Here is a 19,538-nt window from a genome sequence, read left to right on the forward strand (position 1 = left end):
TAGATAGTTGGGGGAGAGGCGAAACGTTTCAGAATAGAGATACCTAAATGTTGCCTAGGTGTCTTACTTACCAACTTGTCGGTAATGTATACCATTTTGATATTCACCGTGTCTAGCACCTGTTGGTGTACCCTGCCATTTCGGTCTACTGTAGTCCAGTGTCCCCCCATTAAAAATACTTCCTCAAATCTCGTGTTTAACTCTTCACATACATCTTTGTGGTTTCTTGCGACCATCTCTCCTTCCTCAGCCTGATTACCTGGTCCTTGACTGTTTGACTGTTGTTTTCCTCCTGATGTGGATGTACAACACCTTTGGGTCAAATTTGGCTTTCGATGCTATGTCATTCTCACACTGCCGATGTGCCTTCCTCCTCATCCACGCACATTCATTCCCGTCTCTTCGGCTAATATTATATTCCTGGATCTTTTGTATTCTATATTCTTTCCATTCTGTTGTGCACTTAGTTTTGGCTTCTCTGCATCTTTGGGTGAACCAGAGGTTCATTCTGGTCTTCCCATTGTTTCTGTTGCCCTTGGGTACGAACCTCTCCTCCTCCTTTTTGCATTTTGTGGTCACGTATTCCATCATTTCATTCACTGTTTTTCCCAGCAGTTGTCTTACCCACTTTACCTCATGCAGGAAATTCCTCATGCCTGTGTAATCCCCTCTTTTGTAGTTTGGCTTCTCCCGTCCTACTCGTGCTGCTTTCCTCTCTGCTTTTAGCTCTACAATGTATTCGAAGCTCATGTCGTGTGTGTGTGTGTGTGTGTGTGTGCGCGCGCACCACTGCCTCTAGCACACACTGAAGTTTGGGAATGTTTTAAGGACTTATGCTACGTTCACGGATACTCATTAGAATTTGCCCTGCCTTGCCCGCCTGAGGGATGCATTTGTAATGAGACAGATGGTAATGAACGGGGAGAGAGTGAGAAAGGTTAATGTTTTATATAATATATAATATGCAAAAAAACATAATTCAGTAAGTGGAAGCTCGATCCTTCGTCCATTAATCGACATATTGACTAATTTATTGTAAAAAATCAATTAGGAACAGGAGGGTATTGGGTGACGTCAGGTTAGTTAATGAGGGTTTAAAGCCTATCGACTATACGAACAGGTTACTCGCAGTCATTAAGATCAAGAATACTTTAATCCTTAAATGATTATATTAAATCCACAGTGTATACACTCGGAGACACATACACCTGACGGTGTATACACACAGACACACACACACCTGACGGTGTATACACACACACCCACATACACCTGACGGTGTATACACAAAGACACACATACACCTGACGGTGTATACACACAGACACACACACACCTGACGGTGTATACACACAGACACACATACACCTGACGGTGTACACACACACACACACACACACACACACACACACAGAGGAGACAGTCATGAGAACATCTGGGCCCGTCTCAGAGCAGCAGTTCGTCGACACACGCAGACATAGGCAAGTTATGGCTAAAATAAGCAAAGGTACATGACCGGATAGTTTTTTTAAGGGCTTTCACGACCTGGGAACGAATTTGTGCAGTATGTGATGACGGAGACCCCCAACATGACACCCCTTCCCCTCCCCTCCCCTCACATTCACACCAACACATTCCACCACACAAAAGAGGGGAGCAGCACATTACTAATGAATCCATTTTTTTGCTATAACAACAACAATGACATTACCCTCACTTAGGGGTGCCATTGAGATTCTCTCCCCCTCGAAGGGGAGGGGGGGGGGAGAGAATCTCGTGTCATTTTCAGATCCCCCTGAAAAAAATGTCGAGAATTTTTTTTTGGACTTTAGACAATAAGTGTTTCAGACTCCATAACAACTGGTCAGGTAGAAAATAAAAATATTTTCAGAAAATGCTGGAAAAAATTGTGAAAGGTTGGAGGGTACTTATTGTGACTTGTAAAATGTGCCTTTGATGTGTTGTGAAAAGTTGTGAATTGTACTGGCGTAGGTGAGTGTACTTATCTGTATGTACTTACCTGTTACGGACACACGCAGTGAATGGCCTGTGAGACCTGGTCGTAATGGGAATTGGAGCAAACTCAGCAGGTATGTACACTATGTATGTACACTACGTACAATATGTACAGATAGAATAAGTGTACACCACAGTGGCAGATGGCAAAGCTGAACCAAGAAAGAGTGCACCGTGCTCAACCAGCAGGTAGGCAAGTCTGCCACTGCTTACCACAATGGAGCTGGATTCCACTGACTCGTCACCTGAATCTTTGTTATGGAGTTTGGTACCACTGAATCATCACCTGAATCAATGCTATGGAGTTTGGTACCACTGAATCGTCTCCTGAATCTTTGTTATGGAGTTTGATACCACTGAATCGTCTCCTGAATCTTTGTTTTGGAGTTTGGTACCACTGAATCGTCTCCTGAATCTTTGTTATGGAGTTTGGTACCACTGAATCGTCTCCTGAATCTTTGTTATGGAGTTTAATACCACTGAATCGTCTCCTGAATCTTTGTTATGGAGTTTAATACCACTGAGTCGTCTCCTGAATCTTTGTTATGGAGTTTGATTCCACCAAATCCTCGTGCTTACTACACTGGCTTGTTTACAAATGTTACACAGTAAGAGGTTTTAGCTTCCCCTGGGCCTCAATCCTCCTGTTTCTCACATTTCAATCACTGTCCACATCTGTGTTATTGGTATCTTGTTCGTCGTAGTCTTGATAAATGAAACATTTGTGCAATACTTGGGAATCTGTGCTGCGGAAACGTTTCTCCAGCCAGTGGCTTCCCCAGTCCATTACAGAGAATGGTTGCGGATCAGAAGGAGGTTAAGGTAATCAGTCCCTCAGCTTGGGGTAGATGTGATCAGTCCAACAATCTTGATAAAAGAATCAGTTAATTATGTCGTAATCTTCTCTATCCTCTTTTGCTGTCGTTCCACAAGTCCTTATGCTAAGTGATCCAAATGGGCTGAGCAAACGGGGGATCGAGTTTCAAAAAATCCAGGTAAACTCCAGGTAAACCCCATTACTTCTACTGCTGTTAGGTTAAGTTCCTCTAGTCTATCCTCATAACCCAATCCCTTCCGGGATTGGGTTATGACGACAGACTCAAGGAAGATTAGAGAACAAACTGAAGGATAGATTAAAGGAAGATTAGGAGACAAACCTCTAATCTTGCTCGAGTGTTGCAACATGCGTAACCATGAATAAACGGAAGAATGGACTGGGACTCCAACCGTGGTCCTAGCAGTTGGAGGCTCAATGCTGCACCACTCAGCCAAGATGCTTACAACAGGAAGATTTTCCAAACAACTGGTATCACTGATACAGCCATCTCTGAAGCGCTGTTTGTAAAAATGTTCCATTTGTAAGGTTCTTGATTCAAAGGGACAAGGTTGGGTCAGCAACTATAAGAACCACGGTTCGAGCACCTGTCCATTATTCTGTGTGTTCACTGACAGTCATTCGTTACAAGTTATCGTGAGGTTTATGCTTAATCCCGCGTGGGTGCCATGCTGGCGCTGCATACTGTATAATATATAATAGCAATAATAATATATGTGAGCAAAGTAACATTTATGAAGGGATTCAGGGAAACCGGCAGGCCGGACTTGAGTCCTGGAGATGGGAAGTACAGTGCCTGCACTCTGAAGGAGGGGTGTTAATGTTGCAGTTTAAAAACTGTAGTGTAAAGCACCCTTCTGGCAAGACAGTGATGGAGTGAATGATGGTGAAAGTTTTTCTTTTTCGGGCCACCCTGCCTTGGTGGGAATCGGCCAGTGTGATAATAAAAAAAATAAAATAATAATATATAGTACGCAGAGCCATCATGGAACCCACGTGTAATTAAGAATCAGCTCAACAAGAGTGACGGTAAGGGTGACATACTTTGTGCAAAGCCAAAAAGATCTTTTAAGGCATCCGAGTGTGTTTAAAGAGTCGTTAACCTCCCTTATGTTCCCCAACACTGGAGCATCACTATGGTGGATGTGGCTCTGGTGTCTCAGACTGGCACATTCTAAGGTCTTATTGTTTACTCTTATGGCTTTTCTCGTATCTCTCATAGCTACGAATGTTTGAAATTGAGTGCATTATTATTATAATGAAGGGGAGCGCTAAACTCGTAGGATTATGCAGCGCCTGTGGGAGGGGGAAATGTGGAAGGTAATCAGGCTTAATTCAGGGAACTGGAGCACAGATCCAATTCCCTAGATCAAGAGCCCCTCACCAACATAAGGAGCCTTCCTTGAGGGGAAATTGAGTGTAAACAGTGATCCTTCCTACTAACAAGCGGCTGAGAACTATCTACTGTCAAGTGTAGAAGACATGTGCAACAGTTGGGTATCTTTATTGGCGAAACGTTTCGCCTACACAGTAGGCTTCTTCAGTCAAATACAGAGGCAGTAGGTGTAGTAGTGAAATGAAGATGATTTAATCAGTCCATCAACCTTGGAGAAGTAATATTTGAGGTGGTCAGGACGTGGCCTGGAGAAGAGGCTGGAGTAATTAAATCATCTTCATTTCACTACTACACCTGCTGCCTCTGTATTTGACTGAGGAAACCTGCTGTGTAGGCGAAACGTTTCGTCAATAAAGATACTCAACTGCTGCACATGTATCTTAATCATCAACTTGTCGATATTTTGAATAATTTTTAACAGAACGACAGTGTTTAACATCTCAGTTCCTGACTAACGTAGGGGAGGAGCTAGAGCTTTCTGATTGGTTACTTTTGGATGGGGAGAGCCTTCCTATTGGCCAGAGGCAATGCCAACAAAATCATTTGCTCTGGAAAGGCTCTAATTAGGTCCAAATAAAGTAACTCTATAATGTTATTTGTCCAACAAAGGGATTATGATTAAACTGAGAAATACACGGGAAATCGAACCATCGAACCACGGGGAATCAAATCATAAGATTATCCTCATCACGGGGCTCTAAAAATCATGGATTGATGCATAGACCTTCACTGATGATATCATACTGTCTAGGCAGACACTCATCATCCGTCTTCTCTCAGAACCAAATGTATCCTACCAGTCTTCCCTCTCTCTCTCTCTCTCTCTCTCTCTCTCTCTCTCTCTCTCTCTCTCTCTCTCCTTTACTGATATGTCGTAACATTTAATTAGTTCAGTGTACCACCCTCCAAGTATGACAGTGTAACCATACTGACCAGTTAGATAATATTGACATGTTCCTTTAATATTTGATGCCTCAACAACTGCAATTAATGTCCTCTTGATGTGACTCTAAGGAGCCACGTCTAGAAGACGTGACTTCTTTGTGTTTTCTTGTTGTAACATCTAAGTATCCTCTTGACTCGGCTTCTTAAACAGATTGACTGATGTTGTAGTAGCCAGGCTTAGGCTTGGTTTCAAGCCTAAGCCTGTATGTGGTCAGTCTTATGGTCAGTATCTACAACAATTTGTGCTTTATTGTCCACGTATTGACGAATATAGAGACAGTATAATGACCCACGTGATATGTCAGGATATCTAATTAATGAAAATAAGATACCAGATGTTTAAGCAAATAGCCCAAGTTTGACTGCAATGTAAATCCAGATGTACTCCTGTTAACCCTTTTGGGGTCTAGTTCCTAGGCCTTTTTGTGTATCCATATGGTGTTGCGCTGCCCTCCACACGATGCAGCTTCGGCAGCAAAATTTAAATCTAGTTTGCAAGTGCAGCTGCATATACAACATCATTAGAAACAGATGCAGCACAAGTTGTATAAGCAACGATAACAACAGCAGTGGTTGTATAAATAACAGCAGTAGAAGCATCGGTAGCGGCAGCTGGAGGGAGAATGAGGGGAAGGTGGGCGGTGAGGGAGGGCGCTGTGGGTGGGCGGGGTGAGGGAGGGAGGGCGTTGCGGGTGGGTGGGCGGCAGGGCGGGTGGCTAGCTAGCTGGCTGGCTGGCAGCCACAGTGTCACTGGTGAGGGCGTCAGGGAAGGCAGCAGCAGTGTAGCTGTGAGCAGTGTCCACACGTGTTGTGTTCGAGTGAGTGAGTGTCTCAGCACTCCAAGTGTTAGTTGGTCCAGCAGCGGCGGATACCACACCGGACGGTCGCTGTGCCACGCTGTGCCACGCGCGGGGGAAGGGCTGAGGTTGAGGGAGGTGTTGGTTGGGTGGTTGTGTTTACATGATGACTGTGGCGGAGGCGGAGCTGGTGAGGCGGGCAGCGGAAAAGGGACGGAGTGCATCATTTTGCGCGCCGTCCCAGCCGCTGTCCGCTCTCCACTCTGCGCACTCGTCCTCGGATATACATATGGACGTCCGCGCGCACGCTGCGGCCTTCGCACAAGCCCAGCACCATGCGTCGTCCAGCCCGAGGTCTAGGCTGAAAGCGACGCAAGCGGCACGACGGTCACAGTCCTGCCGCGTGCAGGGTTCCAGGCCGCCGCGCGTGCGGCGTCAAGAATCCCCGCGGGGATCGGAACCCCGGCTAGAACTGGACGCCGACGCCTCTGCTGCCTTCGTCACCACCCCAGAAGACGCCTCCTACAACCCCTTCCTGCGTAAGGTTCCATCCTGTGGCCGCCTCGTGACGCTATCGCTCGAAGCCGGCGGCGGCGGCGACGACGTCGACGGCTCACCGGTCCTACACCGCTCCGCTTCCGCCCGCCGCGCACGCCCGCCCACAGCCTCGTCGCCCAGCCACTCCCCCACGCCCACGCGGGTAACCCGTCCACCGCAGAAGAACCGGGCCACGGTCAAGAGGACCCCAGCAACCACCAACAGCGCCGCCCGACGCGCTGGGACCAGCAGCAGTGGCGGGGCAGCCGGATACCTGGATGTAAAGTCTTCAGGATCCAACGAGGGTCTAGACTCTGACTCATACCTACTGAGGAACTTCTCCACCACCACTAAAGGTCAGTCCCTCATTGTTCTTGATGGCAGTATATAGGGCACCTGACAGCTCATACCGTATTGAACCATATGTAACACTTGACAGCTCACACCGTATTGAACCATATAGAGCGCCTGACAGCTCACGCCGTATTGAACCATATATAACACTTGACAGCTCACACCGTATTGAACCATACAGGGCACCTGACAACTTACACCGTACTAAGCATTATGGCTGGCGAAGAGGTACGCTGGTAACAACGGTATGTACAACTGAAAGACATTACTGTATTTACATTTCAAGACACTGAGGACACGTTTCGCCACGAGTGGCCTCTATAACAACAAAAAAAAAAAAAGCCTACTCGTGGCGAAACATTTCCCGGGTAAATGTCTCACCATTCTCAACTCTGTTGTAAATAGGAAACAGGTAAATTGAGAAAGAAAGTGAGAAAACAGCGACGAGCCATTTTCATTTTAATTAACTACGGAGAAGAGGCGGCAAAGACCTCATATTTCACTGCAGAAAGAGGGGGTTACTTTCTCTCTTTGTCCTTACTTTGCTACCTACTTACGACACAGACTCCCAGGTAACATAACTCCTTTAAAAGTAGCATCAGAGGCAGCCTGGGTCTCCTAACACCTACTGCTTCTGTTACCTGGGAGATAGTCTGCCCTGTGGGTCGCATCCTGGGAGAAACCTAAAAACTCCAGTGGAAACAAGCCGCACTGGCTTGGGCTATCCTGCGCTGTCATTGCTATAGACTTCTCAACAATAATGAATCAATAACCAACAATAATAAAAAAAACAGTAATATTCAACAATAATTAGTCAATAACATTTAAAGAAGGGGACAAGTTCTTGTGAGCAATACCTCTGATACCTCTGTTTAAAGTAACTCAAAGAGGCCAGTGGTTAGCACACCGGCCTCTGAGTTTCAGGAATCACCTGCTCTTGGTTCGATCCGTACTTCCTTGTGTAATATACTATACAAAGACGTGGGGATCGAACCAATGGCAGGCGAATCCTAAAACTAACAAGCCAGTGTGCTAACAACTGGCCCAACCTGTCATGGGTTCGACCCCCAGCAGTTCTGCGGTTTGTTTACGCTCAGTGTTCTTACGATTTCCTCAGTCAAGATATATTACACATATATTGTCTTTACGTTCTCCAATTTACCAGGAAAACATAGGATGGTGGTTAAGGGTGGGAATGGCATCACTTAAAACTCAAGTCGTGACGAACGACTGTCACTGAATAAGCAGAGTAGACGAGAGACTGCCAGGATTAAGGTTCGAATCCCTGTGTGCTCTGTTTATTCCGGTTTCACTAGATTTCTGAATGTCTGTGCCAATAAAATCAATTACGTTAAAAAGCACTGACTTCGTCTGAGACACAGAGCTGTGTACACTCAGTGTACACTGCGAACACTGAAGGAAGTACACTCACTGTGTACACAGTGAAAGTACCCTCACCGTGCGCACAGTGAAGGAAGTACACTCACTGTGTACACAGTGAAAGTACCCTCACCGTGCGCACAGTGAAGGAAGTACACTCACTGTGTACACAGTGAGGGAAGTACCACAGAGTTGTCAGGAAGTGGAATAGTCTGGAAAGTGATGTAGTGGAGACAGGTACTATACATAGCTTTAAGATGAGGTATGATAAAGAACATGGAGCAGGGAGAGAATGGACCTAGCTAATGGCGACCAGTGAAGAGGCGGGGCCAGGAGCTATGACTCGACACCTGCAACCACAATTAGAGAAATACCCTAGTGTACACACAGTGAAGGAAGCACAGCAGATGAGACACTGGATATGCCAGCTTACCCACCCTGGATATGCCAGCTTACCCACCCTGGATATGCCAGCTTACCCGCCCTGGATATGCCAGCTTACCCACCCTGGATATGCCAGCTTACCCACCCTGGATATGCCAGCTTACCCACCCTGGATATGCCAGCTTACTGACCCTGGATATGCCAGCTTACCCACCCTGGATATACCAGCTTACCCACCCTGGATATGCCAGCTTACCCACCCTGGATATGCCAGCTTACCCACCCTGGATATGCCAGCTTACCCACCCTGGATATGCCAGCTTACCCACCCTGGATATGCCAGCTTACCCGCCCTGGATATGCCAGCTTACCCACCCTGGATATGCCAGCTTACCCACCCTGGATATGCCAGCTTACCCACCCTGGATATGCCAGCTTACTGACCCTGGATATGCCAGCTTACCCACCCTGGATATACCAGCTTACCCACCCTGGATATGCCAGCTTACCCACCCTGGATATGCCAGCTTACCCACCCTGGATATGCCAGCTTACCCACCCTGGATATACCAGCTTACCCACCCCGGATATGCCAGCTTACCAACCCTGGATATTACAGCTTACCCACCCTGGATATACCAGCTTACCCACCCCGGATATGCCAGCTTACCTACCCTGGATATAACAGCTTACCCACCCTGGATATTCCAGCTTACCCCCCCTGGATATGCCAGCTTACCCACCCTGGATATGCCAGCTTACCCACCCTGGATATGCCAGCTTAACCACCCTGATTATACCAGCTTACACACCCTGGATATGCCAGCTTACCCACCCTGGATATTCCAGCTTACCCACCCTGCTTATTCCAGCTTAACCACCCTGTTTATACCAGCTTACCCACCCTGGATATACCAGCTTACCCACCCTGGATATACCAGCTTACATACCCTGGATATACCAGCTTACCCACCCTGGATATGCCAGCTTACCCACCCTGGATATACCAGCTTACCCACCCTGGATATGCCAGCTTACCAACCCTGGATATCACAGCTTACCAACCCTCGATATACCAGCTTACCCACCCTGGATATGCCAGCTTACCCACCCTGGATATGCCAGCTTACCCACCCTGGATATGCCAGCTTACCCACCCTGGATATGCCAGCTTACCCACCCTGGATATGCCAGCTTACCCACCCTGGATATGCCAGCTTACCCACCCTGGATATGCCAGCTTACCCACCCTGGATATGCCAGCTTACCCACCCTGGATATACCAGCTTACCCACCCTGGATATGCCAGCTTACCCACCCTGGATATGCCAGCTTACCTACCCTGGATATAACAGCTTACCCACCCTGGATATACCAGCTTACCCACCCTGGATATGCCAGCTTACCCACCCTGGATATGCCAGCTTACCCATCCTGGATATGCCAGCTTAACCACCCTGGATATGCCAGCTTACCCAACCTGGATATGCCAGCTTACATACCCTGGATATACCAGCTTACCCACCCTGGATATGCCAGCTTACCCACCCTGGATATGCCAGCTTACCCACCCTGGATATGCCAGCTTACCCACCCTGGATATGCCAGCTTACCCACCCTGGATATGCTAGCTTACCCACCCTGGATATGCCAGCTTACCCACCCTGGATATGCCAGCTTACCTACCCTAGATATAACAGCTTACCCACCCTGGATATACCAGCTTACCCACCCTGGATATACCAGCTTACCCACCCTGGATATGCCAGCTTACCCACCCTGGATATACCAGCTTACCCACCCTGGATATACCAGCTTACCCACCCTGGATATACCAGCTTACCCACCCTGGATATGCCAGCTTACCCACCCTGGATATACCAGCTTACCCACCCTGGATATACCAGCTTACCCACCCTGGATATGCCAGCTTACCCACCCTGGATATGCCAGCTTACCCACCCTGGATATGCCAGCTTACCCACCCTGGATATACCAGCTTACCCACCCTGGATATACCAGCTTACCCACCCTGGATATGCCAGCTTACCCACCCTGGATATGCCAGCTTACCCACCCTGGATATGCCAGCTTACCCACCCTGGATATGCCAGCTTACCCACCCGGGATATACCAGCTTTCCCACCCTGGATATGCCAGCTTACCCACCCTAGATATACCAGCTTACCCACCCTGGATATACCAGCTTACCCACCCTGGATATGCCAGCTTACCCACCCTGGATATGCCAGCTTACCCACCCTGGATATGCCAGCTTACCCACCCTGGATATACCAGCTTACCCACCCTGGATATACCAGCTTACCCACCCTGGATATGCCAGCTTACCCACCCTGGATATGCCAGCTTACCCACCCTGGATATGCCAGCTTACCCACCCTGGATATACCAGCTTACCCACCCTGGATATACCAGCTTACCCACCCTGGATATACCAGCTTACCCACCCTGGATATACCAGCTTACCCACCCTGGATATTCCAGCTTACCCACCCTGGATATGCCAGCTTACCCACCCTGGATATACCAGCTTACCCACCCTGGATATGCCAGCTTACCCACCCTGGATATACCAGCTTAACCACCCTGGATATATAATAAGACACGTGCATCATCTACATATCCTTATTGATGTACAACATCAATTATATCATCACTGATGAATGATCCTTGAATATGCTGGTATACTGAGGCATATCCAGTCGTATATATCACCCTCATGGGTTTAATGTTTCCCCATTATGATAATAATAGTAACAATAATAATAATAATAATAGCAATAATAATAACAATAATAGCAATAATAATAATAATAACAATAATAATAATAGCAATAATAATAGCAATACTAATAACAATAATAGCAATAATAATAATAATAATAATAATAGCAATAATAATAACAATAATAGCAATAATAATAATAATAATAATAATAGCAATAATAATAACAATAATAATAGCAATAATAATAATAATAGCAATAATAATAACAATAATAGCAATAATAATAATAATAATAATAATAATAATAATAATAATAATAATAGCAATAATAATAGCAATACCAATAATAATAGCAATACCAATAATAATAGCAATAATAATAATAATAATAATAATAGCAATAATAATAACAATAATAGCAATAATAATAATAATAGCAATAATAATAACAATAATAGCAATAATAATAATAATAATAATAATAATAATAATAATAATAATAGCAATAATAATAGCAATACCAATAATAATAGCAATACCAATAATAATAGCAATAATAATAACAATTATAATAGCAATAATAATAATAATAGCAATACTAATATCAATAATAATAATTGCAAAAATAATAATAGCAAAAATAATAATAGCAATAATAATAAAAATAATAATAGCAATAATAATAGCAATAATAATAATAGCAATAATTCTAAAAATAAAATAGGGGAGGGAGAGAGAGAGTTCCTGGTGAGAGACTTAAACAACACGAGGAGACAGTTGAAGTCCAGGGATCTTAGTGCCACACAGTGCCATCAAGGAGAAGCCACGGATCTTAGTGCCACACAGTGCCATCAAGGAGAAGCCACGGATCTTAGTGCCACACAGTGCCATCAAGGAGAAGCCACGGATCTTAGTGCCACACAGTGCCATCAAGGAGAAGCCACGGATCTTAGTGCCACACAGTGCCATCAAGGAGAAGCCACGGATCTTAGTGCCACACAGTGCCATTAAGGAGAAGCCACGGATCTTAGTGCCACACAGTGCCATCAAGGAGAAGCCACGGATCTTAGTGCCACACAGTGCCATCAAGGAGAAGCCACGGATCTTAGTGTCACACAGTGCCATCAAGGAGAAGCCACGGATCTTAGTGCCACACAGTGCCATCAAGGAGAAGCCACGGATCTTAGTGCCACACAGTGACATCAAGGAGAAGCCACGGATCTTAGTGCCACACAGTGCCATCAAGAAGAAGCCACGGATCTTAGTGCCACACAGTGCCATCAAGGAGAAGCCACGGATCTTAGTGCCACACAGTGACATCAAGGAGAAGCCACGGATCTTAGTGTCACACAGTGCCATCAAGGAGAAGCCACGGATCTTAGTGCCATCAAGGAGAAGCCACGGCTCTTAGTGTCACACAGTGCCATCAAGGAGAAGCCACGGATCTTAGTGCCACACAGTGACATCAAGGAGAAGCCACGGATCTTAGTGTCACACAGTGCCATCAAGGAGAAGCCACGGATCTTAGTGCCACACAGTGCCATCAAGGAGAAGCCACGGATCTTAGTGTCACAGAGTGCCATCAAGGAGAAGCCACGGATCTTAGTGTCACACAGTGCCATCAAGGAGAAGCCACGGATCTTAGTGCCAACAAGGAGAAGCCACGGCTCTAACTGTCACACAGTGCCATCAAGGAGAATCCACGGATCTTAGTGCCACACAGTGACATCAAGGAGAAGCCACGGATCTTAGTGCCACACAGTGCCATCAAGGAGAAGCCACGGATCTTAGTGCCACACAGTGCCATCAAGGAGAAGCCACGGATCTTAGTGCCACACAGTGCCATCAAGGAGAAGCCACGGATCTTAGTGTCACACAGTGCCATCAAGGAGAAGCCACGGATCTTAGTGCCACACAGTGCCATCAAGGAGAAGCCACGGATCTTAGTGCCACACAGTGCCATCAAGGAGAAGCCACGGATCTTAGTGTCACACAGTGCCATCAAGGAGAAGCCACGGATCTTAGTGCCACACATTGCCATCAAGGAGAAGCCACGGATCTTAGTGTCACACAGTGCCATCAAGGAGAAGCCACGGATCTTAGTGGCACACAGTGCCATCAAGAAGCCACCGATCATAGTGTCACACAGTGCCATAAAGGAGAAGCCACGGATCTTAGTGCCACACAGTGCCATCAAGGAGAAGCCACGGATCTTAGTGTCACACAGTGCCATCAAGGAGAAGCCACGGATCTTAGTGCCACAGAGTGCCATCAAGGAGAAGCCACGGATCTTAGTGCCACAGAGTGCCATCAAGGAGAGGCCACGGATCTTAGTGCCACAGAGTGCCATCAAGGAGAAGCCACGGATCTTAGTGCCACACAGCGCCATCAAGGAGAAGCCACGGATCTTAGTGCCACAGTGCCATCAAGGAGAAGCCACGGATCTTAGTGTCACACAGTGCCATCAAGGAGAAGCCACGGATCTTAGTGTCACACAGTGCCATCAAGGAGAAACCACGAATCTTAGTGCCACAGAGTGCCATCAAGAAGCCACGGATCTTAGTGCCATCAAGGAGAAGCCACGGATCTTAGTGTCACACAGTGCCATCAAGGAGAAGCCACGGATCTTAGTGCCACACAGTGCCATCAAGGAGAAGCCACGGATCTTAGTGCCACAGAGTGCCATCAAGGAGAGGCCACGGATCTTAGTGCCACAGAGTGCCATCAAGGAGAAGCCACGGATCTTAGTGCCACACAGCGCCATCAAGGAGAAGCCACGGATCTTAGTGTCACACAGTGCCATCAAGGAGAAGCAACGGATCTTAGTGTCACACAGTGCCATCAAGGAGAAGCCACGGATCTTAGTGTCACACAGTGCCATCAAGGAGAAGCCACGGATCTTAGTGTCACACAGTGCCATCAAGAAGCAACGGATCTTAGTGCCACACAGTGCCATCAAGGAGAAGCAACGGATCTTAGTGCCACACAGTGCCATCAAGGAGAAGCCACGGATCTTAGTGTCACACAGTGCCATCAAGGAGAAGCCACGGATCTTAGTGCCACACAGTGCCATCAAGGAGAAGCAACGGATCTTAGTGCCACACAGTGCCATCAAGGAGAAGCCACGGATCTTAGTGTCACACAGTGCCATCAAGGAGAAGCCACGGATCTTAGTGCCACACAGTACCATCAAAGAGAAGCCACGGATCTTAGTGTCACACACTGCCATCAAGTGGAAGCCACGGACACCAGTGCCACACAGTGCCATCAAGGGGAAGCCACAAATTCCAGTGCTACACAGTGCCATCAAGGGGAAGCCACGGATCCCAGTGCCACACAGTGCCATCAAGGGGAAGCCACGGATCCCAGTGCCACACAGTGCCATCTAGAAGCTACGGACACCAGTGCCACACAGTGCCATCAAGGGAAAGCCACGGACACCAATGCCACACAGTGCCATCAAGGGGAAGCCACGGACACCAGTGCCACACAGTGCCATCAAGGGGAAGCCACGGATCCCAGTGCCACACAGTGCCATCAAGGGTAAGCCATGGAAACCAGTGGCACACAGTGTCATCAAGGGGAAGCCACGGACACCAGTGCCACGCAGTGCCATCTCGGGGAAGGCAGGGATGAAAATCTGGCAAAGCTGACGGTGCGGGAGGCTGCGGTGAGGCTGCAGGGGAGATCTTCCACACCGGAGATGAGTGGAGGTGTTCTTGCCAGTGCCTAAGTAAGTTTATTTAGGCACAAGTATACATAAGTACAATTATCATACATAACACATACGTAAAATACATAGTATAACCCAAGAAAGTCACACAAAAGTGACTTATTTCCAATTTTTTTTTCACGAGTCTCTCTCTCTCTCTCTCTCTCTCTCTCTCTCTCTCTCTCTCTCTCTCTCTCTCTTTTGACATTTGTACATTGAAAGAAACAGTACATGTACACTGTGTTGGGGAGAGGTATACATCCCTCAGTACATGTACACTGTGTGGTGGAAGAGATGTACATGTACACTGTGTGGAAGAGATGTACATGTACACTGTGTGGAAGAGATGTACATGTACACTGTGGTGGAAGAGATGTACATGTGCACTGTGTGGTGGAAGAGATGTACATGTGCACTGTGTGGTGGAAGAGATGTACATGTGCACTGTGTGGTGGAAGAGGTGTACATGTACACTGTGTGGTGGAAGAGATGTACATGTGCACTGTGTGGTGGAAGAGATGTACATGTACACTGTGTGGGGGAAGAGGTGTACATGTACACTGTGTGGTGGAAGAGATGTACATGTGCACTGTGTGGTGGAAGAGATGTACATGTACACTGTGTGGAAGAGATGTACATGTACACTGTGTGGTGGAAGAGATGTACATGTGCACTGTGTGGTGGAAGAGATGTACATGTGCACTGTGTGGTGGAAGAGATGTACATGTACACTGTGTGGTGGAAGAGATGTACATGTACACTGTGTGGGGGAAGAGGTGTACATGTACACTGTGTGGTGGAAGAGATGTACATGTACACTGTGTGGTGGAAGAGATGTACATGTACACTGTGTGGTGGAAGAGATGTACATTTACACTGTGTGGTGGAAGAGATGTACATTTACACTGTGTGGTGGAAGAGATGTACATGTACACTGTGTGGTGGAAGAGATGTACATGTACACTGTGTGGGAGAAGAGGTGTACATGTACACTGTGTGGTGGAAGAGATGTACATGTACACTGTGTGGTGGAAGAGATGTACATTTACACTGTGTGGTGGAAGAGATGTACATGTACACTGTGTGGTGGGAGAGATGTACATGTACACTGTGTGGCGGGAGAGATGTACATGTACACTGTGTGGTGGGAGAGATGTACATGTACACTGTGTGGTGGAAGAGATGTACAAGTACACTGTGTGGTGGAAGAGATGTACATGTACACTGTGTGGAAGAGATGTACATGTACACTGTGTGGAAGAGATGTACATGTACACTGTGTGGGGGAAGAGATGTACATGTACACTGTGTGGGGGAAGAGGTGTACATGTACACTGTGTGGGGGAAGAGATGTGCATGTACACTGTGTGGGGGAAGAGGTGTACATGTACACTGTGTGGGGGAAGAGATGTACATGTACACTGTGTGGGGGAAGAGATGTACATGTACACTGTGTGGGGGAAGAGATGTACATGTACACTGTGTGGGGGAAGAGATGTACATGTACACTGTGTGGGGGAAGAGATGTACATGTACACTGTGTGGGGGAAGAGATGTACATGTACACTGTGTGGGGGAAGAGGTGTACATGTACACTGCACTAGGCCTATCAAAATCACACCTGCACTAGGCCTATCAATGTCCTTCATCCCAGCCCCAGGGTAACACTGTCTCCTCTTCCTGTCTATCAGAAAGGACTGTCTACCCATGAATTTTACCTGGTATTTCCCAGCAACAATAACAAAGTAACAATACCCTACCTGGAACAATATGCAAAGAACCATGTCACAGTGTGTTACCTTAACAAGTCGTGATTTAAAGATGGTTCAGGAGAGACCGAAACATCTTTTAACTTCTGGTCATTTGCATGTTCGAAACATCAGGACGCGTTTCCTTAAGACACCTGCTGCCCCTGTTCACCTATCAGTAAAATGGGTACCTGGGTGTTAGTGGACTGGTGTGGGTGGCATCCTGGGTGTTAGTGGACTGGTGTGGGTCGCATCCTGGGTGTTAGTGGACTGGTGTGGGTGGCATCCTGGGTGTTAGTGGACTGGTGTGGGTCGCATCCTGGGTGTTAGTGGACTGGTGTGGGTCGCATCCTGGGTGTTAGTGGACTGGTGTGGGTCGCATCCTGGGTGTTAGTGGACTGGTGTGGGTCGCATCCTGGGACAAAACTGACCTAATTTGCCCGAAATGCTCTGCATAACAAGCGGCTTTCTATATAGTAGCATGTCATTGATGTCAGCTATGGTCTGTATAAGTTGCATCAATTACTTGTTGAAATAAAGATTATTATCATGATACACAAATACGTCACTAATATAGGTGTTAGAAAGGTGTTTGCTAACAGTATTGAAGAGGAGACGCAGGTAGTAATTAAATGACGACACCTGGTGTAAAGCAGGTGACGGCTGGCCAATCAGGCGACGTCAGACATAGAGATTGAGAGACAGACCAATGGTATGACTCGTACCACAGTCAGCAGGATACTTGGCAGCCAATCAGCGCAAGGGGGAGGATGTTGTGGCTGTGACGTCATGCAGGTGGCTTGCTTCACCCCCCTACCCTCACACACAGCATTTCTTCCCTCATTTCCCCCTTCCTCCTCTCCCCTCACTCAACACTGGTTCAAGTTTTTCTTCTGCCTCACCTCGAAGTTTCGGTTCACTGGATAAAACGTGAAGTTTCTGACGTTCTGCATATTGAACTGCTGCCTCTGTCATTGATGGCTGTCATCGTTATCCACACCATCATCACTGCTATCATTATTAATGATGCACTACTATCAATATGCAACACTTGTCTATCTTTATTACTGAAATATTGCGCCTCTATCACCACTACACTACACACAACAACCACCACTACACTACACACAACAACCACCACACACAACAACCACTACACACAACAACCACCACTACACACAACCACCACTACACACAACAACCACCACTACACACAACAACCACCACTACACACAACCACCACCACTACACTACACATAACAACCACTACACACAACAACCACCACTACACTACACACAACAACCACTACTACACTACACACAACAACCACCACTACACACAACAACCACCACTACACACAACAACCACCACTACACTACACACAACAACCACCACTACACACAACAACCACCACTACACACAACAACCACCACTACACACAACAACCACCACTACACTACACACAACAACCACCACTACACACAACAACCACCACTACACACAACAACCACCACTACACACAACAACCACCACTACACACAACAACCACCACTACACTACACACAACAACCACCACTACACACAACAACCACCACTACACACAACAACCACCACTACACACAACAACCACCACTACACTACACACAACAACCACCACTACACACAACAACCACCACTACACACAACAACCACCACTACACACAACAACCACCACTACACTACACACAACAACCACCACTACACTACACACAACAACCACCACTACACACAACAACCACCACTACACACAACAACCACCACTACACACAACAACCACCACTACACTACACACAACAACCACCACTACACACAACAACCACCACTACACACAACAACCACCACTACACACAACAACCACCACTACACTACACACAACAACCACCACTACACTACACACAACAACCACCACTACACACAACAACCACTACACACAACAACCACCACTACACTACACACAACAACCACCACTACACACAACAACCACCACTACACTACACACAACAACCACCACTACACACAACAACCACTACACACAACAACCACCACTACACTACACACAACAACCACCACTACACACAACAACCACCACTACACTACACACAACAAGCACCACTACACTACACACAACAAGCACCACTACACTACACACAACAACCACTACACTACACACAACAACCACCACTACACACAACAACCACCACTACACTACACACAACAAGCACCACTACACTACACACAACAAGCACCACTACACTACACACAACAACCACCACTACACTACACACAACAACCACCACTACACTACACACAACAAGCACCACTACACTACACACAACAAGCACCACTACACTACACACAACAAGCACCACTACACTACACACAACAAGCACCACTACACTACACACAACAACCACCACTACACTACACACAACAAGCACCACTACACTACACACAACAACCACCACTACACTACACACAACAACCACCACTACACTACACACAACAACCACCACTACACTACACACAACAACCACCACTACACTACACACAACAACCACCACTACACACAACAACCACCACTACACACAACCACCACTACACACAACAACCACCACTACACACAACAACCACCACTACACACAACA

General features: G+C 46.9%; 1 protein-coding gene across 5 annotated transcripts in view; it reads left to right on the top strand.

Annotated features, from left to right (window-relative positions):
- Positions 1-5,941: 5,941 nt before the first annotated feature.
- The window catches only part of Rgk3 (Rad, Gem/Kir family member 3), a 402,462-nt gene continuing 388,865 nt past the window's right edge, over positions 5,942-19,538 (top strand). For all 5 annotated transcript variants that reach the window (XM_070102971.1, XM_070102972.1, XM_070102973.1 and 2 more), the window contains exon 1: positions 5,942-6,882. In XM_070102971.1, coding sequence (XP_069959072.1) covers positions 6,153-6,882 — 730 coding nt within the window. In that variant the 5' untranslated portion in view covers positions 5,942-6,152. The remainder of the gene's footprint in view (positions 6,883-19,538) is intronic.

Source organism: Cherax quadricarinatus, chromosome 84 (assembly GCF_038502225.1).
Source record: "Cherax quadricarinatus isolate ZL_2023a chromosome 84, ASM3850222v1, whole genome shotgun sequence".
Lineage (NCBI taxonomy): Eukaryota > Metazoa > Arthropoda > Malacostraca > Decapoda > Parastacidae > Cherax > Cherax quadricarinatus.